The sequence below is a fragment of the Rhinoraja longicauda genome, chromosome 3, assembly GCF_053455715.1.
Source record: "Rhinoraja longicauda isolate Sanriku21f chromosome 3, sRhiLon1.1, whole genome shotgun sequence".
NCBI classification, from domain to species: domain Eukaryota; kingdom Metazoa; phylum Chordata; class Chondrichthyes; order Rajiformes; family Arhynchobatidae; genus Rhinoraja; species Rhinoraja longicauda.
Window position 1 is genome coordinate 73,074,165 of NC_135955.1, and position 23,627 is coordinate 73,097,791.

The window sequence follows — 23,627 nt, forward strand, 5'->3', positions numbered from 1 at the left end:
CCAGATACAATACTGAAAATTATCAACAGTGCCTAGAAATTCAAGTGTGTGGCCATTTTTTTGCAGTACAAACAACTTAAAATTGATTTATTTTAATGAGTCAGGCACAATAATCACCACTTCCAGGCTACTTTGGGTCATTAGGAAAGTTTAACAGGACACTAGCTATTCTCAGAGGCACAAGAAAATGCAGATGTTGGTTTACAAAAAAGACACCTCTGGAGAACATGGATAAGTGACGTTTTGGGTCGTGACCCTTCTTCAGGCCCTTGCTTCCTATCCCCAGGCATGCCCTGGTGCACATTACTGCAGCCCTGGTTCCCTCTCCCTTAATGACACAGTTCTGTGTTTGCATGAAGCTTGTTAACAGTGCAATCTGAAGTAGTGCAAAAAAACTAAAGTGCAATAACTGAATAACCAAATGAGGTAGAGTTAAGAGTGGCATCAGTTCTGGGAAGAGGGTGTGGAAGAGGCGACTGGTTCAAGAGTCTGACAGCTGTGGGGAAGAATGTGTTCTTAAATTTGGATGCTCATGGAGTAATCTGCAGAGTGCACTGGAAAATTGATTCATAAGTTCATGTGATAGGAGCAAAATTAGACCTTTCAGCCCATCAAGTCTACTCTGCCATTCAATCGTGGCTGATCTATCTTCCCCTCTTAACCCCATTCTCCTGCCTTCTCCCCAAAACCCCTGACACACACTATTCAATAGTTAGATTCATCAGCTAGAGGGTGGTCCTGACCTCCCACCAACCTCACTGGAGACCTTTGAACTATCTTTCATCAAACGTTATCTTGCACAAAATGTTGTACCTTCTGTGCATTTTGGATGGATTGATTGTAATCATATACAGTCTTCCTTTGACTGGATAGCACGCAATAAACATTTTTAACTGTACACGTGACAATAATAAATTAAAGTAAACCGTACATCATTTAAAAGATTTATGATTTAGGGCACGGTTGGAAACAACACCACCACCACGGCTCGCCAGGCACCACATGAAGGGTCTCGACCTAAACGTCACCCACCCACCCACCCCTCTCCAGAGATGCTGCCTGCCCCGCTGTGTCTGATTTTCACCGCACCTCCTGGCTCAGGGAGGGAGGGAGGGAGGGGGCTGTCAGCTGAGCAAACAAGGAAGTTAAATCGCAGCAGGGACTGCAGTTGCAGGAACGCAGAGACCAACGAGGTTTTAAGACATTGCTTGGTGGTGGTAAATTAATACAAAGTTAGGGGGGACAGGATTGTCACTTGTATTTGCTTGAATACCCGGGAGCGTTGCTCTGGAGAGAGAGAGAGTGTGTGTGTGTGTCCCGGCCGGCTGCTGCTGCTGCTGCTGCTGCTGGAGCAGGTGCTGGTGGTTGGGCACCGGAGCTGCGACACCTAAACCCGGCCGCTGCCGCTGCCGCTGCCGTGCCTGCGGGTTGGGGACGCGACAGCGGGCGGCTGGGCCGGGAGCCTCAGTCCGGGCGGCTCTGCAGTGGGGGGCCTGGGGCTGCTCTGCAGCCGGGGGGGGGCTGCTCTACTGGGGTTGAGGGCTGGGGGTTGGGGCCTGGAACTGCTCTGCAGCGGATGGGTTGGGGCTGGGGCTGAGGGCTGGGGCTGCTCTGCAGCGGGTGGGTGGGAGCTGGGGAGCTGCTCTGCAGCGGGTGGGCTGGGGCCTGGTGTTGCTCTGCAGCGGGTGGCCTGGGCCTAGAGTTGGGGCCTGGAACTGCTCTGCAGCGGATGGGTTGGGGTTGCTCTGCAGCGGGTGGGTGTGGGGGGGGGGCGGGGCTGGGCAACTGCTCTGCAACGGGTGGGCTGGGGCCTGGTGTTGCTCTGCAGCGGGTGGGCTGGGGCTGGGGTCTGCTCTGCAGCGGGTGGGCTGGGGCCTGGTGTTGCTCTGCAGCGGGTGGGCTGGGGCTGGGGTCTGCTCTGCAGCGGGTGGGCTGGGGCCTGGTGTTGCTCTGCAGCGGGTGGGCTGGGGCCTGGTGTTGCTCTGCAGCGGGTGGGCTGGGGCCTGGTGTTGCTCTGCAGCGGGTGGGCTGGGGCTGGGGGCTGCTCTGCAGCGGGTGGGCTGGGGCTGGGGGCTGCTATGCAGCGGGTGGGCTGGGGCCTGGTGTTGCTCTGCAGCGGGTGGGTGGGAGCTGGGGAGCTGCTCTGCAGCGGGTGGGCTGGGGCCTGGTGTTGCTCTGCAGCGGGTGGGCTGGGGCCTGGTGTTGCTCTGCAGCGGGTGGGCTGGGGCCTGGTGTTGCTCTGCAGCGGGTGGGCTGGGGCCTGGTGTTGCTCTGCAGCGGGTGGGCTGGGGCTGGGGGCTGCTCTGCAGCGGGTGGGCTGGGGCCTGGTGTTGCTCTGCAGCGGGTGGCCTGGGCCTAGGGTTGGAGCCTGGAGCTGCTCTACAGCGGGTGGGTGGGGCCGCGGACGGCCGCCTGTTGTGCAAATTCCACTCCTTTTAGTTTGCAACTCTTAAAACGTCCGAGCCCCTGAATCCCGACCGGCCTGCCTGCCTGCCTGCTTCCAGCTGGCATTTCTTTTTTAAAACATAGTTGTGGAGTTTCTCGGGCCCACTTTAAAACCCGGCCTGTCTCCGTCGTTCATTGAAGTGACGCAGACGGTAAGAATGCACCATATTCCCGCTTAAATGCAGTGTAAGAATCACAGTGAGTGCATCCACCTTTCCAGCACCAACCCAGCAGGGGAGCGAACACGTGAGTTTCATTAGCATGAACCTGCAGATCAAATAAAGGCCTCGGGGCTGCTCATCTACTTAAGATCATCCCGTCAACGGAAGGTTAGAGCCCCCGGCCGCTGGAGGACAAAGAAGGGAAAGATTGAACTTTCTTTTTCGCCTTCTATCACAGTGAGGAATGTGGAGGAGTCACTGTGGTGGATGTTCATGTTAAAATGTATTTTGTGTGTCCTGTTGCTTTTTATTGTTATGACTGTATGGCAAATGAAGTTCCTCGTATGTTGCAAAACATACTTGGCTAATAAAGTTTTATTATGATTGTGTGATTGAAAGGGCAATCTCATATCAAGCAAGACAATGGTGTTATCCTTGTAAGGAAGCAAATGTTACTAATAAAACTGCTTTTGCATGTAAATATGTGGGCAGGATTTCAAGACCATTTTTTATTTCCATCATTGGAGAGAATCGGATATGGCTGTTTAAATTGGTTCATTGCAAACAGCACTGATTCACTTCTGTTTAGCTTCCCAGCAGGCAGCTTTTATTGTTTCTGCAAAAAGGATAATAAACCATGTTCCCCATTTCCAGCCGACATGGAGGAAACTGAGGAGACTTCAAGGCAATGAGCGATTTGCTAAAAGGGAAATTGTACAGACATTGGATGTCTGAAATATAAATAGAAAATACTTAAAACATTTGACAGGTCAGGCAGCATCTGTGGAGAAAGGAAAATGGGATTCGAGCCAATATCCCTTGGTCACAAACAAGATGTTTCAGATTAACAGTTTATCAAGGCAGGATGAATTTATTTTCAAAGGCAAGTTTTAGGAACACGCCAGTTCTTAGCCAGGATGGAAAATGTATTCCAAAAATTCTTTGGAAAGTTGAAGGCGATGAATCAAACTAGAAAAGTTGAAGCATTAATTCGGCTGATGGAACCTTTGCCAAATCAATGTAAGGGGGCAAAACGGGTATGCACGTATGTTTCCCCACTGAGTATCCATCTTCCTTCAGAATCCCATGATTCAATCTGCTTCCACAATTTCACAGCCTCATCACTCACTACAAAAACAAAAGGCTTTCCACATATCACTTTTGGTTCTTTTGCCAATCACATTTTTGCTCTGACTCTTAGTTGATGATCTGTTCAATAATGAGAACAAGTTTAGTTTAAAGACACGGCGTGGGAACATGGCTTTCGACCCACTGAGTCTGCACTAACCAATGATCACCTGTACACTAGTTCTACACTAGGGACAATTTACAGAAGCCAATTAGCCATCAAACATACACGTCTTTGGAATGTGGGAGGAAACTGGAGCACCCGGAGAAAGCCCACGCAGTCACAATAGAATGTACAAACTCAAAACAGACAGCACTCCTGGCCAGGATTGAACCCGGGTCTCAGGCACTGTAAGGCAGCAGCTCCACCACGGTGTCACTGTTTCGCCATAAAGTTATGATTATAGGTATGAACCCTTCATGATCTTAAAATCTGTATCATCCTCCTGCCACAGAGAGTATCCAAACAAAATGATTATTCAATCTTTGTTAACTCTTTCAATTTCCAAGGAGAACAAGCTGAGTGACTTCAGCCTATCCATATTACTGAAGTACCTCATCCCTGGAATAATTCTGCTAAAATTCTACTGTACATCCCCAAAATCTTCACATCTTTCCTCCAGTAGTGTGTTCAGAAATGGAAGCAATGCTCTGGCTGTCAGTGAACCAGCAATTTATAAAGGTTCAACATGACTTCCTTATCCTTAACTCTACATCTTTGCCTAGAAAGTTAAGTGCTTTCATGCTTTTAACCACATTCCTAAACACCCCTGTCACTTTAACATCTATCCTCGAATACTGTACATCTTTAGAACTGAAGGTAACTGTTTTCCTATTGATCCTATTACAAAACCTATGTGGCTCAGTACTTGCAAGAAAAAGTATAGCAGGACTAATTCTATTCAGTCAATGGGTTTGTGTTTGACAGTTAACTAGATTGATCTCTGGGATGAGAGGGTTGAAGATTGAGGAGGAAGAGTTTGCATTCTCTGGCGTTTAAAGGGACAAGAGATTATCTCATTGAGCCATTTAAAGGGACTTAAAAAGATAGATGTTCTGGAAGCTTTTCCCCAGGTGGGAGTTTAGATTTGGGAGGCAAAGTCTCAGGGTAAATGGCTGGCACTTATGACTCAAGTGAGGAGGATTTTTTCTCTTGAGGATTACAAATATTTTGAGCATGCTCACATCGTGGAAATGTCAAAGACTAGAGGACGTAGCTTTATGGTGAAGGGGGGAAAAGTTTAAAGGAAATATGTAGCTCCAGACCCCTCCCCAGCCCTGTCCACTCAGTGCCGAGGGGGATGACCCAGGGAGTGGCCTAATCCCCGGGCACCGCCACAATGGCATGTTTTTTTTACACAGAGGGTGATGGTTGCCTGGAACGTGCTGCCAGGAGTGGTGATGAAGGCAGATACAATAGTGGTGTTTAAGAGGCTTTTAGATAGGCACATGTATATGGATAGATATGGATCATGTGCACGCAAATGAGATTAGTTTTTCTTGGCTTCATGTTCATCACAAACATTGTGGGTCAAAGGGCCTGTTCCTTTGCTGTACTTTTCTATGAAGATAGACACAAAAAGCTGGAGTAACTCAGCGGGTCAGACTGCACCTCTGGAGAAAAGGAATAGGTGACGTTTCAGATCGAGACCCTTCATCAGACCTTCAGGTCTCGACCTAAAACGTCGCCTTTTCCTTTTCTCCAGAGAAGATAAAAAAGTAAAAGGTGTAAATATTTCCATTTCTACATTGGAACAGTGTGGAATGCCAGGTCTCTAGTTGATTATTGGAACATGATGGAGCAGCAGAGAGGTTGAGGGTCACTTTTGCAAAATGGATGGAGAAATTCAACCGAGTAGTCACACTGGGATCTACAGGATGAACGAGATTACATTGAGATCAATATTTGCAGAGCGGAGGTCAAAGTACAAATAAATCTTTTTCACCCGGAAAGATATGACCAAATAACCATGTCAACCAGATATCTAACGTTATAAATATGTTCAAGTATTTTTATTTAACTTCAAAAGCATTTTGGTAAAGCTTTTGATGTGTATAGTTTGATGTGTATAATTACAGATCTAAATTGTAAACAGTAATTGTTCGTGATTAGTGATATTATGGGGGTTTTTTAATGCATAGATGTTCAAGCCAGCCCATATGCAGAATATTAAGGTTACTGAAATAAAAGCACACTGCTGGAATTGTACACCATGTTAGTCAATCCTTGAAAGAGGAAAGACAGATGAGCTCTTGGAATGTGAATTGTCAATAGAACCAGAGATGAGTATTTTTGATGAAAATTCTCCCCCAAAGCATTTTTGTGCTTTATGTTTCTCATAATTTTAACAATTGTGTTTGCCTTGAGCTGAAGATCAATGGCTGCTCATAAACCAAAAACTTGGTTTGCAAGCATTGTATTTATAATTCAATATCTCTTTCATTGGTTCCTCACATGCAGCATTCTCCACGTTGAATGTAATTTTCTCACTATTTCCAGGTGAAACAAAGTAAGGATGGCAGAAACTGAAAACAATTTAAAGAAAGAACTAGTCACCCAGTTCCATGAGACTGCTGCGAAAGGAGATGCAGCGAAACTGTCTACTCTGCTAACTTACTCTACGTCCCTTATCGATGAGGTGGATGAGAGGGGCTGGTCTGCTTTGATGCATGCCAGCAGAAATGGACATTTGGAGGTCGCCCACCTGCTTCTTGAAAAGGGGTAAATAGACAATTGTTGTTTCTGACTGTCAACATTATGGAACCTAGATTGAAACATTTTAGCAATGCTCTGCAAAAAAATATGATTCCTTTAGCTAACCACCAAGTAACCTATATTGACAATACTACTTTTAGTCTAGTTTAGAGATACGGCGCAGAAACAGGCCCTTCGGCCCACCGAGTCCGCACCGACCAGCAATCCCTACACACTAAAACTATCCTGCACACACTAGGGACAATTTACAATTTTATCCAATTCAAGTAGCTGACAAACCTGTCGCTGGAGTGTGGGTGAAAACCGGAGGTCCCGGAGAAAACTCACGCAGGTCACGGAGAGAATGTACAGACAGCATCCATAGTCAGGATCAAACCCGGGTCTCTGGCAGCTGTAAGGCAGCAACTCTATTGCTGCACCACTGTGCCGCCCTGCTTATCTTAAAAGCTACTTTATAATGACATAACTTGAAACCTTGCCTATACCAAATCTGACTTTGTATATTTTTTTATTTTTCTCCAGCTGCAACAAATCTCTTTCAAATAAATCAGGACAAACAGCACTGGATATTGCTAGATTCTGGGGATACAACAGTATTACTGATTTGTTGGCAAACCCTAAAGTTGCTGCTGGTGCTGGAATGTGGTCTTATGGCCCAGAAGAGAATGAAAATTATTTCAGCAGAACATTGCTTAATAAACTAAGTGAAAAAAGAAGTGATTCGATTTGGTTAAAGAACAAACAGATTCACCAAGCCAGTGTCTACATCTTATTTTCCAATTTAAGTCCATTGGTTATTTCGCTAAAATATGAAGAGTCCAGGAAGCCTACCCTTCAACTCTGTAAGCTGCATTACGAAGATGTAGAGCATCTCTTGGCTAAACCAGACGTCACTTGTGTTTTCCTTGGAGCAGAATTGCAGAACAGCAGTGGTGCATCACAAATTAAATCCTCAGTGAGCAAAGTCTCAGTGGAAAATGATGGACCTCCTGCCTGGTTTGCATTGAATACAAACTCTGATGCCACTGATAACTTTAGGATTAAATACCCAGATTGTTGCTTCCTCCAGCCACTAATTCCACATATACTGAATTTAAATCAGGAGGAGGCCGGTGAGTATTAAAGCATTTAGCAATGACTTGTAGTCAACCATCCCTTTGGATGGAAATGAGAAGAATGGATACTAATCTTTGTTTTTTAATTTGCACTATATTTGATTCACAAAGAACTGCAACTTGTATTTATGTATTTAGGAATGGTAGGATAGAAAATTATACCTGAAGAAGCATCTTGACCAGAAAGATCACCCATTCCTTTTATCTAGAGATGCTGCCTGTCCCGCTGAGTTACTCCAGCATTTGGTGTCTATCGTCGGTATAAACCAGCATCTGCAGTTCCTTCCTGCACATGCAAAATTAAAAGCTTGGTTAAAAAGAAAGGTTTTAAGGGAAGTCTGAAAGGAGGTAGTGAGGAGGAGAGGTTTATGGAAGTAATTCCAGATATTGGGGCTTGGGCAGCAGCAGATAGTTACTGATGATAAAACTAAATTCAGGTGTGAGTCAAGGAGTCACGCAGCACAAGAAAAGAGCCTTTTTATTCAAACTTACGATTTCATTCCTAAACATGTTTGTCCAGCTAATTCTGAGGGTTTTTGGCAGGGAGACGATAGGGAGACTTTGGTTGCAACTTTTCAGAGATGGAACATTAAGTATTAACCTGCATTTTATGGTCAGGAGTGGGTGTCAAGGCCTACAAAGCACTGACAATATGCTCCATGGACTTCTTCCTCCTTGATAGTTGCTCTCAGGCTGACGGGATCTCTATCCTATGGGATCAATGAAGTGATCAGACTATCTGAGTAGCAAATCTCATCACTAATTTTCACAATTAGGAAAAAGAAAGCAAAGTTTTAACTAATATGTCAGGTTAACATAGAGCGTAAAATAATGGCTGGAACATGCATGTAACATTAAAGTAGCAGCCAAAGTCCTGTGGGGTGGCTTTGGCCAGATGTGGAACTGAGTGGAACAGCCGATGATCAGTTGTTTAGACTGATGCAAGTCGCAGACATTCGCCCATGTGCTGAGAAACACTTGAGTCCAAGACACCCGGGCAGATTCAGAGGCTGGCCACGTCAATTCTCTCCGCCACGGGACTCCATGTAGGTTCTTCCCATCTGGACCTTTTTAAAGACTTGTACATTTTAGCCTTGCATTCTCCAGTTCCACATTCACAATCCAAATAAAATGATTATTCAATCTGCATTACTCCTTTCAACATTTCAAAAACCTGGCCCATATTTGCTCTTTTCAGTAATGAAACCCAGTTCAGCCCCGTTACGCATGCTCGTAATGGATTTAAGATTGGTTCAATAAGAGGGGATGATGGACACGAATGGAAACATTTACTATTTATAGTTTGAAGTTGTGCATTAGCATGGAGATTTTATGGGCCCTCATTTGATCCATCGTCCTTGTAAATTATTAACGATATTAGGCTTTGAATGTATAAATTCTGATGGCCTTCCTTTGAAGATAGTTTTATGGCCCAAGTTCAATCTTCTCCAGTTTTGATTCTCAACAGTCTCTTTTACTCGGAATCTGCTCACAGGTCGGTCCTTCAGTCTTTCGCACATTCTTTAGGTTTGTAGAACTCCCTCAGCTTTTGGGGCCCTTGGCATTTTAATGGTGCACTGGCATTTGTTGGTAACAAAATCAATAATGGAGGAACATATCCATTTAAAATGGAGAACCTGTAAATGGTGTTGTTGTTCCATAGCACAGATTTTGAATAGAATTTCCCAGGCATCCGATGGTGCAGTAGTTGATATAATGAATGGGCACGCAATCGGGGCATTGCAATACGTAATTTCAAAAGAAATCCATCACAATGCAAAATAGGCAACCAATATGCTATGATTCTAAACATAGAAACAAGGAACTGCAGATGCTGGTTTACCGTAAAGGACAAAAGTGCTGGAGAAGGGTCTCAACCCGAAAAGTCGTGTATCCCTGTTCTCCAGAGATGCTGCCTGACCACTGAGTTACTCCAGCTCTTTGCATCTTTTTTATTATAACACTATTTCACACAACCAGTGAGGACCAATTTCACCACCAATATTCATTGTCAGATGCTTCACCCTGGGTTTGTAAAGTTTAATAAATGTGAGATTTCAGTGTTCTTGTTAAAATGGCGCGATAACCCTGTGCGCTTCTGTGAAGCATGTAGAAACAGGTAATATTTCTGTATCACTAGAGAAACGGGTAAGTTTATGTTGCTGACCTTTTTATAAACTGGAAGATGCTGTTGATTAGAAAGTACAGGACCATTGTCAGTGAAAAGGAAGTGGGAAAGGAAAACAGAAGTCAATAACTGGCTGTATGGCAGGATTAAACAATAGTGTTTGTGCAAGGCAAAATAACACTAAATTAAGAGAACTTAAAGGAATAAAAGATGTATTTAGAAAATATCACAGCAGAAAAAGGAAGCTGAGAAAATCCAGCCCGACAACTCAAGAATGTGGTGGAAGAGTACCAAACCTTTCACTTATTTCACTCACTCATTAACCCTTCCGCCAAACACATCTTTTATGTCTCATCCCTTTTCTCCACATCCTTGATCTGTCCAGTTAAGTTCTGAAGAAATGTGTTGGATCTGAAACATGAAAGCTCTGTTTCTCTCTCCGCAGATGCTGCCTGACCTCCTCTGGGCTCTCAGCATTTTCTGTGTCTTTCAGATTTCCAGTAAGTTCAGCATTTAGTGTTGTACACAAAATTTATGATGGTTTAAAATAACTATTTCTTTTAAAATTAGGTGTGGTTGCACAGGCCAGGTCTGTCCTTGCCTGGCACAGTCGATACCAGTTCTGTCCTACCTGTGGAAATGATACAAAAGTTGCAGATGGAGGTTACAAGAGGGAGTGCTTAAAGGAAAACTGCCCAAGTCTACAAGGAATTCATAACACCTGTTATCCCCGTGTAGGTATGTGAAATGTACAAATAACTTGCTCTGAATATTTGTTAAAGGTTACATATTCAGGCGTTTAGTTTATAGTTACAGCATGGAAACAGGTCCATCGTTCCGCGGTATCCACGTCAATCACCCGATGGCGGCACGATCACGCAGCGGTAGAGCTGCTGCCTTACAGCACTTGCAGCGCCAAAGATCCGGGTTCTATCCTTACTACGGGTGCTGTCTTTACGGAGTTTGTACGTTCTCCCCGTGACTGTGTGGGTTTTCTCTGAGATCTTTGGTTACCTCCCACACTCCAAAGATGTACAGGTCTGTAGGTTAATTGGCTTTGTATTTTTTTTAATGTAAATTGTCCCTCGTGTGTGTACGATAGTGATAATATGTGGGGATTGCTGGTCAGCTCGGAATCAGTTGGCCAAAGGGCCTGTTTCAGCGCTGTATCTCTAAACAAAACTAAACTAAACGTCCGTTCACACTAGTTCTACGTTATCCCTCTTTATCCCTTTTTTTTGAGGATGTGACAAGTACAATGGATGAAGGAGAGCCAGTAGATGTAGTGTATCTAGACTTTCAGAAAGCCTTTGATAAGGTCCCACATGGGGGATTGGTGAGCAAAATTAGAGCACATGGTATTGAGGGTAAGGTATTGACATGGATAGAGAATTGGTTGGCAGGCAGGAAGCTAAGAGTAGGAATAAAAGGGTCCTTTTCAGAATGGCAGGCAAGGGCGAGTGGAGTGCCGCAAGGCTCGGTGCTGGGGCCGCAACTATTTACAATATATATTAATGATTTGGATGATGGAATTTGAAGTAACACAAGCAAGTTTGCAGATGACACAAAGCTGTGTGGCAGTATGAACTGCAAATAGGTTGTTAGGATGTTGCAGGGTGACTTGGGCACGTTGAGTGAGTGGGCAGATGCATGGCAAATGCAGTATAACGTAGATAAACGTGAGGTTATCCACTTTTGCGGCAAAAACAAAGAGGCAGATTATTATCTCAATGGTGTCAGATTAGGTAAAGGGGAAGTGCAAAGGGGAAATCCTTGTACACCAGTCACTGAAAGTAAGCATGCAGGTACAGCTAATGGCATGTTGGCCTTCATAATGAGAGGATTTGAGTATAGGAGCAAAGAGATCTTTCTGCAGTTGTATAGGGCCCTGGTGAGACCACATCTGGAGTATTGTGTGCAGTTTTATTCTCCTAATTTGAGGAAGGACGTCCTTGCTATTAATGCAGTGCAGCTTAGGTTCACAAGGTTACTCCCTGGGATGGAGGGACTGTCATATGAGGAAAGATTGGAAAGACTGGACTTGTATTCACTGGAGTTTAGAAGGATGAGAGGGGATCTTATAGAGACGTAAAAAATATAAAAAGACTGGACAAGCTAGATGCAGGAAAAATGTTCCCAATGTTGGGGGAGTCCAGAACCAGGGGCCACAGTCCAAGAATAAAGGGGAGGCCATTTAAAACTGAGGTGGGACGAAACTTTTTCACCCAGAGAGTTGTGAATTTGTGGAATTCTCTGCCACAGAAGGCAGTGGAGGCCAATTCACTGGATGAATTTAAAAGAGAGTTAGATAGAGCTCTAGGGGCTAGTGGAATCAAGGGATATGGGGAGAAGGCAGGCACAGGTTACTGATTGTGGATGATCAGTCATGATCACAATGAATGGCGGTGCTGGCTCGTAGGGCCTACTGGCCTCCTCTTGCACCTATTTTCTATGTTTCTATTGTAGGCCATTTAACCTACAAACCTACATGTTTTGGGGATTTGGGAGGAAACCGGAGCACCCAGAGGAATTCCACGTGGTCACAGAGAGAACGTACAAACTCTTATAGATCTTATAGAAACTTACAAAATTCTTAAGGGGTTGGACAGGCTAGTTGCAGGAAGATTGTTCCCGATGTTGGGGAAGTCCAGAACAAAGGGTCACAGTTTAAGGATAAGGGGGAAGTCTTTTAGGACTGAGATGAGAAAGTTTTTTTTCACACAGAGAATGGTGAATCTGTGAAATTCTCTGCCACAGAAGGTAGTTGAGGCCAGTTCATTGGCTATATTTAAGAGGGAGTTAGATGTGGCCCTTGTGGCTAAAGAGATCAGGGGGTATGGAGAGAAGGCAGGTACAGGCTACTGAGTTGGATGATCAGCCATGATCATATTGAATGGCGGTGCAGGTTCGAAGGGCCGAATGGCCTACTTCTGCACTTATTTTCTATGTTGCTATGATTAACTCCACACAGGCAGCTCTACCAGCTGCGCCACTGTTTTGCCCACAATTTGTTTTTTTATCTTCATGATGTGAAACTTTTAAAGAACAACGTGGTTAATTTTGCAGGAACCACGGTAGGAACAGCTTGACTGTTTGGTGCTGGGTGGGATCACAGATTAAATCATATGAGGATTTCCACTGATCCTTATCTCAGCCAGCAATGGTCTGACTGTCCCTCCCACAGTCTGTCTGTCCCTTCCTTCTTTGTTGGTGTTTTATAGTATGTGTTAAATGTATGTTTTAGTGTTCTTGTTGTTTTGAGGGGGGGGTTTGGGCAAAACATTTTTAAATCTCTTACCTCAATGAAGATGCGAGTTTTTTTCCATATCCGTCCTCACTGCGGCCTCACATCGAGGAGTTAACAGCCTCTGCTGGAGACCGACTTCGGGAGTTCCAACCGTGGTACCCTGTGGGACTTACCATTGTGGAGCTGGCGATCCCTTTGCCAGGGATCGACCTCGGAGCTCCAACCAGGGCAGTCTGCGGACTTTAACATCGTGGAACTCACGATCCCTGGTTAGAGACCGCCTTCGGGAGCTCGAAGCCACAGAAGCTTCGACCGCCCTGATGCAGGAGCTTCTATCACCCTGACTTCGGGGCTTCAATCGCCGGCTGTGGGGGCTTTGATCGCCCCGAAGGATGGTTCGACTGCCCCGACCGCAGGAGAATAACGAGGGAAGAAGATTTGACTTTATTGCCTTCCATCACAGTGAGGAATGTGGGGAATCCTCTGTGGTGGATGTTTACGTTAACTTTTGTATAGTTGCGTGTCTTGGTGCTTTTTTTAGTAAGTCTGTATGGTAATTCGAATATCACTGTCCCTTAATTGGTACACGTAACAATAAAGGACCTTTGAAACCTTTGAACCTACTTGTATCTAATGTCACCAGAGCTTCAGTGAGAGAAGCAGAACCAAAAGCAGCTCTACCAGCTGCACCACTGTTTACCACTGGTAGAGGGCTTATTGGTAAAATAACCTGAATCACTGCACAATCCAAAACTATTGGGTTTTTGAAACCTCCTCCAAATGTGTTTTCCTTCTTTCCTTCTCTCCTGAGATGCTGCCTGACCTGCTGAGTTACTCCAGCATTTTGTGAATAAATACCTTCGATTTGTACCAGCATCTGCAGTTATTTTCTTACACCCTGCATATGAATATCAATTTAAATTTGATACCCAGATATGAAGGTATTTGCAGTCAATCTGAAATTACTTGGAGCAAATGTCTATTAATTTTAAGTGATAGAACATTGGATGAATAGTACACCTGTTTTGCAGTGTTTTCGATGTACAAGTTTATTATGGACATTTTTTTTTAAGCATTTATCTATTTTAAGGTGCGCAGACACTTTATAATACCATAAGGGTACTTTTATGTTCTATAGATCCAGTGGTAATAATGCTGGTCATTCATCCTGATGGTAATAATTGCCTTCTGGGGAGACAGAGACGATACCCTCCAGGAATGTTTTCCTGTCTGGCAGGATTTATTGAACCAGGTGAGCAAAGGTTTCATGTCATGGGAAAATCGATTTTTACTGCTTCATTTTGAAGCATCTTTATTAAAACAATATGATTTTACAACCTCAGGTAAGTGATGCATTTGACCACTGGGTTTTAAAATGGTTTAGCGCTGCTGTTTTATGACAGGCTTCTCTGAAGCAACCAGATTAAGGAAGATGATAGAACACGAACGAGCAAGTGTGTCCATTATCTTAGCGCCTGCAGTTATAACTCAAATGGACAATGACATGGGCCATACTTGCCAATTGAAAACTGCTGGCAGCGGCGGCTAACAGTGGCGCAAGAGGGAGAGCTGCGGCCTCACAGCCCCAGAGACCCGGGTTCGATCCTGACCTTTGTGCTGCCTGTGTGCAGTTTGCATGTTTTCCCTGTGACCACGTGCATTTCCTCCAGTTGCTCCAGTTTCCTCCCACATCCCCAAGAAGTGCGGATTTTTAGGCTAATTGGCCTTTGTAAATTGCCCCGAGTGTGATGGGAGTGGATGAGAACGTGGGATAATATAGAACTAGTCTTCAAAGGTCGGCATGGACTCGGTGGGCCAAAGGGCCTGTTTCCATGCTGTATCGCTAAGCTAAACTAAACCTGGTGGGTCTGAAGGGAACCACAGGTTTCAGTCATTCACTCCCCTGGATATCTTGCACGACCACGTATGCGTGGAAAAAACCCCACAGACATCTGAGACATACTGAAAGTCAAATGTTGCTGGATCTTATTGCTACCCCACCACCAGACTTAGCATGTAGCGCAGAAGTGGGGCCATAATTCGATGAAGAATCGATTTACTTCACATCTAGCGTACGCTTTAATCAACTAGGGACGGTGTTCATGGATTGCTGATCTTATGCGTTAGGAAAGGGGCAGTGCTCTATTAATTTGTTTTATTTATATGTTAGGTTTTGATATGCTTTCAATTATATCATTTAAATTCTTGTATTCATAATTCTAATAATTTAAATCCATCTGAATGCAAATTAATATCCCTGACTATTTTGAGACATTTTAAAACTGTTAAAAGCCTTTGACAGCCAGCACTGTGAGGTCTTTTCGATGCTGGAACTAGGTAGCCTCACAAGACATCTCGCAGGCACAGCCAGGTCTCTTCATCCAGGTTACATGAGGAACAAGATGTTTGGTAGAACTTAATGTGCTCAAGCACCTTCTGCCTGACTATGAAACGGAAAACGGATCAAAATGAGTCCTGTAGACGACATGAGGAGAAGTGGTGGGAATCATCAGGGGGTTGAATATCTGAGCAGCAGTCATGGTGGATTGCTGAGGTCTGGTGTGATGACCAGTCATGGGATTGGGAGATTGAGGGCTATAATGGGAGGTCTTGAGTGGCTGAAGGAGCCTTCCACTAATGATAACTTGTTCTAATTAAAGTGAACCCAGCTGAAGTCCGTTTCAATCTCCAAGGTCAGGGAGATACTCTGACATCCTCTAGTGGCAGACCATGAATGCACCAATGAAAATCACAAATCACGAACTGATGGGAAAAGTCCCAACCTTTAACTTTAATTTCCCACTACTAAGAACAGATGGCGTAGAACATTTGTTTTCCATTTTTAAAAAGCTGTGGCACAATTTAAAGCATTTATCAGGCATCTTCTTTATTATATGTACAATAAACCTGTCACCAACTTAACATTTGACAAGAAAATAATTTATTTCAAGCCAACATTTCTAACAAATGACAAAATTAGCCTCTAGTCTTTTCCACGGCATTCATATCAGGGTAGGGGAAGCTGCTGAATAATAATTAAATCTATGACATGGAAGCATAGAGTGATTCAGTGTGGAAACAGGCCCTTCGGCCCAACTTCCCCACACCGGCCAACAGACGGCTACACTAGTCCCACCTGCTCGCGTTTGGTCCATATCCCTCCAAACCTGTCCTATCCATGTACCTGTCTAACTGTTTCTTAAATGTTGGGATAGTCCCTGCCTCAACTACCTCCTCTGGCAGCTTGTTCCACACACACGCCACCCTTTGTGTGAAAAAGTTACCTCTCAGATTCCTATTAAATCTTTTCCTCTTCACCTTAAACCTATGTCCTCTGGTCCATGATTCACCTACTCTGGGCAAGAGACGCCGTGCATCTACCCGATCTATTCCTCAGAACTGAAAGGCACTATCAGAAGAACAAAGATAAATGGGTAGTTGTGGGATGAAAATTCATTCAGTGAATCAAGTCGATATTGGAATACAGGAAAGGAAAAATGAAACTTTAAAAATTTAGGAAGAGATTTCGCCATTCTGTAGATGTAAAAACAAAACTTGATAAAGCTGCAGGAAACATTACAGATTCCTTGGTTTGCTAACCTGTAAAAAACATACAACATTAAAGATGTAATGTTAAATTTATAGCAACCACTGATTAAATATCAGGTAAAATGCCTTTTGAGAAACTGAATTAAAGTTGGTTTTTCAGCAGTGTGATTTATAAAATGATTTTTATTTCCTTAGAGTGAAACATTTGAACAACTCTTTCCTCATGGTCTCAGCTCACTCTGGAAATTTGATTGTGCAACAGTCTTTAACCCTTGACATTTCTATATCAGCGATGCTTGGTTTATGCCATTCTCGGCACAGTACAACTTTTGAAGTGTTACAAAACAAACGGCCATATTGTCATAAGAGTGACTGCTTGGACCCTCCCAGGACAACAGGTCTTCTTAGGTGCTGGTCAGTGAACCAGATCAAGTAGGCCCCTAACTTATCTTTCAATCTTTGGGGATCAAAGAATGTTGTGCCAACTTCATGGCTTGTCAGAGAGCTATACAGCATGGAAACATGTCCTTCTGGCCAACTTGTCCAGATCACCAATTTGGCATTCTGGGTTGATCCTTAAGGGGTCCTATTCTTAAGGGATCCCAGCCAGCCCTTTATTCATAATATACCTGTAGAATCTCTTAGGATTTTCCCTTACCTTGCCTGCCAAGACTATTTAATGTCTTATTTCAGCTCTCATGATTGCCTTCTTACATGTACTCCTTTAGTATAGCATTCATCAGTATTTATTTCAGAATGCAGTTTAGAGCAAATGGTTTAAAAGCATAACTATAAAAGTAGTGTTACTGTTTTTTTTAACAATCCGAGTTTAGAGACCCGTTGAACTATACACAGTCCACTGAGCTATGCAGAGGAGTGATGGAGAAAACCCACCAGCCTTGTTTTAGTATCAGAACTCCCAGATGAATATAATGTCCTATTCACTTTGTACAGCTGAATACTAACAGAGAGAAAAGTATTGTTGTACAAAGTACTTCAATTTTTTTTCTTTCTAATAGGAGAAACAATAGAGAATGCTGTTCGAAGAGAAGTAGCAGAAGAGACTGCAGTCAAGGTTGGGTGTGTTCAGTATGTTTCCAGTCAGCCCTGGCCAATGCCTTCATCCCTCATGATTGGTTGCCAAGCGAATGCAATCTCGACAGAAATTACTGTCGACAAGGAGGAAATTGTAGACGCCCGATGGTTCAGTCGACAACAGGTAGGTCAGACGATTCAGACTCGCAGATTGGAAATGGTTTATCTGATGCTGCTTTTGTTCCTGCTATGCATAGTAATAAACTATAATATCAGATAGGTCACCAAACCAGTTTACACGTTCACAGTTTCTTCTCCATTAAATAGCTTGAGTTAAGTGGATTAACAGAAGTAAAACTTCTGTAAAGATAAAGCTCTGAATTTTTTTCTCAAATCCCAAAGCAAACAATTAATGTGTAGTTACTTTTAGGTTTTAGAAAGACTGTGTGGAAACAGGCCCTTTGGCCCACTGAGTACATGCCGGCCAACGATCGCCCATGCACTAGGTCTATGTTATCCCACTTTTGCATGCTGCACACTAGGGGTAATTTACAGAAGCCAATTGACCTACAAACGTGCATGTGTTTGGAATGGATTTACTTGGGTGACAATAAGCTCCCACATTCCCATCCAAAGACCTCACCAGCGCTTATTAATTGTGTTGATTTTTCTCTGAAGTAAAATTGCTGTTTTTATCTAGATTAAAATGCATAGACGATTCTTACATATTATAAACTACATCATAGCACAACATTTAAAGGAATGTTATAAATTATGAATATTAAATAGATTTGCTAACTGAAAATCAATTTGGCAAAATTTACTGGGGAAAACTAATCCTTTTTTATTGATTTTGCAGATTACTGAAATTCTGAACAAACAGGACCATCCAATGAGCATTCCTCCCCAGCAAACTATTGCAAACAGGCTAATTAGACAGTGGCTTAAGAAGAATTCTAATCTCTGAATTTGTTGCCAAAACAGCATCTTCCTATTTATCTACATTAAGCCAGATGATCTGACAGTCTCTGTGTGACGGCCTCACCAATCTCAGCAGGGAAAGCAGACACCATTACTGAAGAAACCTTCCATGCACTGAAGTGTGAAATCCAGTCGGAATGAACCCTTTTTTTTAGTTTAGTTTATTGTCACGTGTACAGGGGTACAGTGGAAAGTTTTTGTTGCATGCTAACCTCTTTCCTACCTATCAACTGACATTGGTAACAAACTTTCAAATTTACATTTCAAACTTTCAAATTTACATTATATCCTTCTAAATTCCAGTGAATATAAGCCCAGTCGATCCATTCTTTCATTATATGTCAGTCCCGCCATCCCGGAAACCATCCTGGTGATCCTACGCTGCACCCCAATTGCAAGAATGTCCTTCCTCAAATTACGGGACCAAAACTGCACAAAATACATCAGGTGTGGTCTCACCAGAGCCCTATACAACTGCAGTAGAACCTCCTTGCTCCTCTACTTAACTCTTGTTATGAAGGCCAACATGCCATTTGCTTTCTTCACTGCCTGCTGTACCTGCGTGCTTACTTTCAGTGACTGATGTACAAGTCTCCAGGTCTCATTGCACCTCCTCTTTTCCTAATCTGACACCATTCAGATAATAATCTGCCTTGTTCTTGCCACCAAAGTCGATAACCTCACATTTATCCACTTTATACTGCATCTGCCATGCTTCTGCCCACTCACCCAATCTATGCAAATCACCCTGCAGCCTCATTGCATCCTCCTCGCAGCTCACACTGCCACCCAGCTTTGTGTCATCTGCAAACTTGGAGATGTTACATTTAATTCGCAATTAGCAATGTAAAATTCCCAGCAGTAGTGATAAAGGCATGAACCCTCATCGGCTTTATGAATTACTGGCTGACTGATCCACTTCTGCATCATATAGGAAAAAAACTGCAGATGCTGGTACAAATCGAGGGTATCACAAAATGCTGGAGTAACTCAGCAGGTCAGGCAGCATCTCAGGAGAGAAGGAATGGACGACGTTTCGGGTCGAGACCCTTCTTCAGACTGATGTCAGGGGGGCAGGACAAAGGAAGATGCTGCCTCACTTCTACATCATGACATTTCTTTGATTTGTAATTCTTTGCGAACAGTTTTCACTGGTCAATTTCACTGAAGAAATCACCAGAGGTTTTTTTTACCAAATTTGTCTTTCCCCTGGAGGTTCTGTCAGACCTTTGCATCTTAGCTATTTTTTAGAACTTTTTTTTCCAATAAATACCAGGTTGTAACCCAACTACTTTTAAGATGTAAAATTTATTCGTAAAATAGTTTAGAGTAAAAATCACCGAAAATAATCGAAACTTTGCGAGAAAGTTGCAGTGGAGAAGTAAAACCACCTTGCCTTCATTTTGTAAATAGCAGGTAAATCAGGAAATATTAATAGAGTTGTCAAGCCCCTTTACGACTGGGCAACAGGAGTGAAATTAATTATATACACTTTGTAGATAAGATTGTGAAACTTTTGCAGAGTTTTTTTAAATGACCATGACCACTTTTACTGTGAAAACAAACCTTGGCATGGTGCATTGTTTAATAAAGCAGGACTTTGAATAAGATAATAAATTGATTGATAATAAGTTGATTTTTTGAATGTCACATTTTGTATCATGTAATGCCTTAATCATAAAAGACAGTCATCAGTGCACTGTCCACAAGATGCAAGTTATGTTACAAGAATCAATCACAATCCAAAAATTGAAAATCGAATTCCAGCAGCTCACAACCCAAGCAGTTTTTTTTCCCTTTGCTACCCTCCCTACATTTACACCTCTTCCTGGTAGAAGAGGGGAAGAGTCCTGATGGACTCTCAGCACCCTCTCCCTGTTGGCACTGATTTGTGTCACCCACCTTCTCTTGGTCTCCTCCTTGTCACATACACTCTCTCTGTTGCCTCCTTCCTCCCTTTCCTCTGTCCGTTTAAAGATGCCTGCGTTCTGAATTTTCCCAGATCTGATCATTGAACCGAAACACTAACTCTGTCTCTCTCACACAGATGCTACTTGACCTGTTGAACATTTTTAAAACTCTCCTGTGTCAAGTCAAATTAATACAAATCTTTTAATCCAATCTCTGGATGTAAGTGATAATTCAATTTCTTGTGAAGAAAATATCTTTCATATTGCTCCCTTTCCAAGGGGATGATGCCAGCCATCAGAAGTTATCTTTTATCTGGATCTCAGTGAAACATTAAACATGATAGATGAAGATAATTCCAAATGTCTGGACAAAAAAATAACATTGTCTCCTCTCTGTCTATATTAGAATACCAAACCAGATATACTCTATGACCTTTAGCTTACATGTTTTGGAAATATTGTCTCCATTAGGGCTTTAGAGATTCATCCAATGTTTTATATTTACCTTTGTCGTAAAAAAAAGGACCAAAATGTACTTAACCTTTAAAGTCCTTTTATAAATGGAATCAGATTTCAAGCTCAATTTTAAAATATTTTTAGCAAGATCATCTGCAAAGCACAAGCTGGTGTTTGACATACCATGAAGTGACTGTCCCTGTGAGATAACCTGCATTTTGTGGAATGCGTAGTATGCTTTTAATTCTTGTTCAAGTTATATATTCCCCCCAAAATCAAATTATGAAAGGTAACATCAAATAATATAAAATTATTATTTTTTAAACTTTTAACTTTTACCTGGAGTTTTTCCTTAATTCTAGAATTATATAGCAAGGATAAAGTGAACTCTCTCTGCGGAGTTCAATGTGGAACTGTCCTTTATGGTATTATATGTTTTCATACTTTAAAAGGTGGCATGATGGCACAGCGGTAAAGTTACCGCCTTATAGTGCCAGAGACCTGGGTTTGATCCTGACGACGGGTGCTGTTTGTACAGAGTTTGTATGTTCTCCCCGTGAACTGCGTGGGTTTTCTCCAGGATTTCCGGTTTCCGCCCACATTCCAAAGATGTACAGGTTTGTAGGTTAATTGGCTTGGTATAATTGTAAATTGTACCTAAAGTGTGTAGGATAGTGTTAATGCATGGGGATCGCTGGTCAGTGCGGATTTGGTGGAACCAAAGGGCCTGTTTTTGCACTGTTTTTCTAAACTAAACTAAACTATCTGTTTCATTTCAAATATTGTAATGAAGGTATTTGCATTGTGTATTTTACATTTACTATCATTTGAAATGTAACTAATATACATGGTGTTGATGCCAAGCTTCCAATCTTTGCAGTGCTCTCAATGTTCAAAGGTGATTATGTTTGTGTCCTTTCCAGCGCCACCCCGTACAATTATACTGCCAGAGCTAGGAGCACAATACCAAACGTGAGGCACAGGAGAATAGTGTTAACCACAGAAAACACTTCCAAAATGGAACAAATAACCCAGTTTATTGTCATTTTAAAGCATAAACAAATTGTAAATATCAGTAGCCTGACAAAAATGAATATTTTGCAATAAATCAACACGAGAAGCAATATTATAACGGAATTTATATTTCAATGCCCAGCTCTAGTGAATATTTTAAGTAGGGAATAAACCAAGACAAACCAGGGTTACATCTGTGGAGCAGAGAATGGCACTTATTCTGATTGTTTTGCTGCTGGTTAACAGCTTCACTCACTGGCAGAACAATGTCGAAATCTACGAATACATCACAATTGAAGAGCCAAGGAGGACTCATATTAAACTACATTAGAAGGATTAGACTCCTACTTAATGGTACAAAGGTCGGCGAGGAGACTCACTGTAAGGAAGGTGTTCTGCAAGTTCTGAAATGACGTGTTCGGTTCAGGTGTGTACCTTTACATTAAAATTATGGAGCTACTCTCAATTTGTGTTGCCATTGTTTCCAAGGCTTGTACCGTGCAAAATGCACCCTCCAACTACCCAGCAGTGAACCAGACCTATGCAGCGTATGATTCTTCAATATGCGTATGATTCTCCAATCTATAAACTGATAATTGGAGACAATTAATGGGCTCCTTACCCAAATTTCTGATATGCTGCCATTGCATATAGCCCATGGATTAATTCATTAAGTACCTAATACAGAAATAAATCACCCCAAAACTATCTTTCTCTTCTATGCAGCATACAGACAAATTGATAATATAGAGCTCTTACTAATATGTGCTTTCAGTGGAATTTTGAATGCCCTGCAGCAATTGACTGCTTTTAAAGTTGATTTACTTGGTATCCAATCACAATTGATGAATGTGCAGTTTCGGTAATAGATTCAACTGATTGACTTGTTCTGTCTTAATAAACTGACATGGTGAAGTAGCTGTAGAGAAAAGAAAAAATAAAACATTTATCAATGAGGGCAGTAAAAGATTTAGAAGATAATGTTTTGCTCTAATTATATATAATCATATTTAACAATCGCTATAAATGTCTGGCATTAATATAGTAATGATAATACGAATACTTATAGATAGGATAAGATATAGTTACAATCTTTTAAGCCTTAGAGCAGCAGTGTATTTATAGCCACTAATGAGATGCAGTCACTCTTATGATGTGGAAAATGTGTCAGTCATATCGCTAGCTGGCAATAATCAGCGCGTCTATTCTGTTGATATTAAATCAGCGATAAAAACTGGTCAGATGCAGGGGTAATCCTCCCAGTCCTTCAAAATAGTTCAATCGTAGTAGTACTTAAAGTTGTAATATAGTATTGGTGTCCTTCATTTGGTGTTTTGTCGTTAGCCGGTGCGAGGTAACAAATGAATGAAAATTCCTACTGCCTTTTCAATTCAGGAAAGTTTATAAGATGTGTGTTATGTATTAGGCCGAGTTATAGACATGCTTTCCCAAGCAATAACCTCCAGTCTGTGTGCAATAATACAGTGGTTTCCTGTAAGCAGCTTGGAGTGCTGGGCTGCAGCCTGGCAAGTCTGTGGTTGATGCCACCTGCTGGTGCCACAAAGAACTGTTGAAAAAAGAATCAAAAGTAGAAAATGTTGGAAATACTCATCAGGTCAGACAGCAACTGTAGAGAGAGAAGCAGACTTCAAAGACTAGGACAAAGATCCTTCCTCAAAGCAAGGAAAGACTAAGCATGCCTTTCTGTGTATTTCCAGTATCATTTATTTTATTTCAGATTT

General features: G+C 42.5%; 2 protein-coding genes across 7 annotated transcripts in view; one reads left to right on the forward strand and one right to left on the reverse strand.

Moving 5' to 3' along the window:
• The first annotated feature begins 1,064 nt into the window (after positions 1-1,064).
• nudt12 (nudix (nucleoside diphosphate linked moiety X)-type motif 12) lies at positions 1,065-22,992 on the forward strand. 4 transcript variants are annotated; one of them, XM_078396398.1, is made up of 7 exons: positions 1,065-1,193; positions 6,235-6,456; positions 6,973-7,562; positions 10,264-10,431; positions 14,079-14,192; positions 17,509-17,708; positions 18,384-22,992. In XM_078396398.1, exons 2-7 carry the CDS (start codon positions 6,251-6,253, stop codon positions 18,489-18,491), a joined length of 1,386 nt encoding a protein of 461 aa, XP_078252524.1. In that variant the 5' UTR covers positions 1,065-1,193; positions 6,235-6,250; the 3' UTR covers positions 18,492-22,992. The 4 variants fall into 4 exon arrangements, with proteins under 4 accessions (XP_078252524.1, XP_078252522.1, XP_078252525.1 ...); XM_078396396.1 differs by having other exon boundaries at positions 1,138-1,217; XM_078396399.1 differs by lacking the exon at positions 1,065-1,193 and adding an exon at positions 5,718-5,771.
• LOC144592089 (calcium and integrin-binding protein 1-like) overlaps positions 21,908-23,627 on the reverse strand; it is a 116,553-nt gene continuing 114,833 nt past the window's right edge. For all 3 annotated transcript variants that reach the window (XM_078396404.1, XM_078396405.1, XM_078396403.1), the window contains one exon: positions 21,908-22,804. In XM_078396404.1, the coding sequence (XP_078252530.1) occupies positions 22,780-22,804 (25 nt within the window). In that variant the 3' untranslated portion in view covers positions 21,908-22,779. The remainder of the gene's footprint in view (positions 22,805-23,627) is intronic.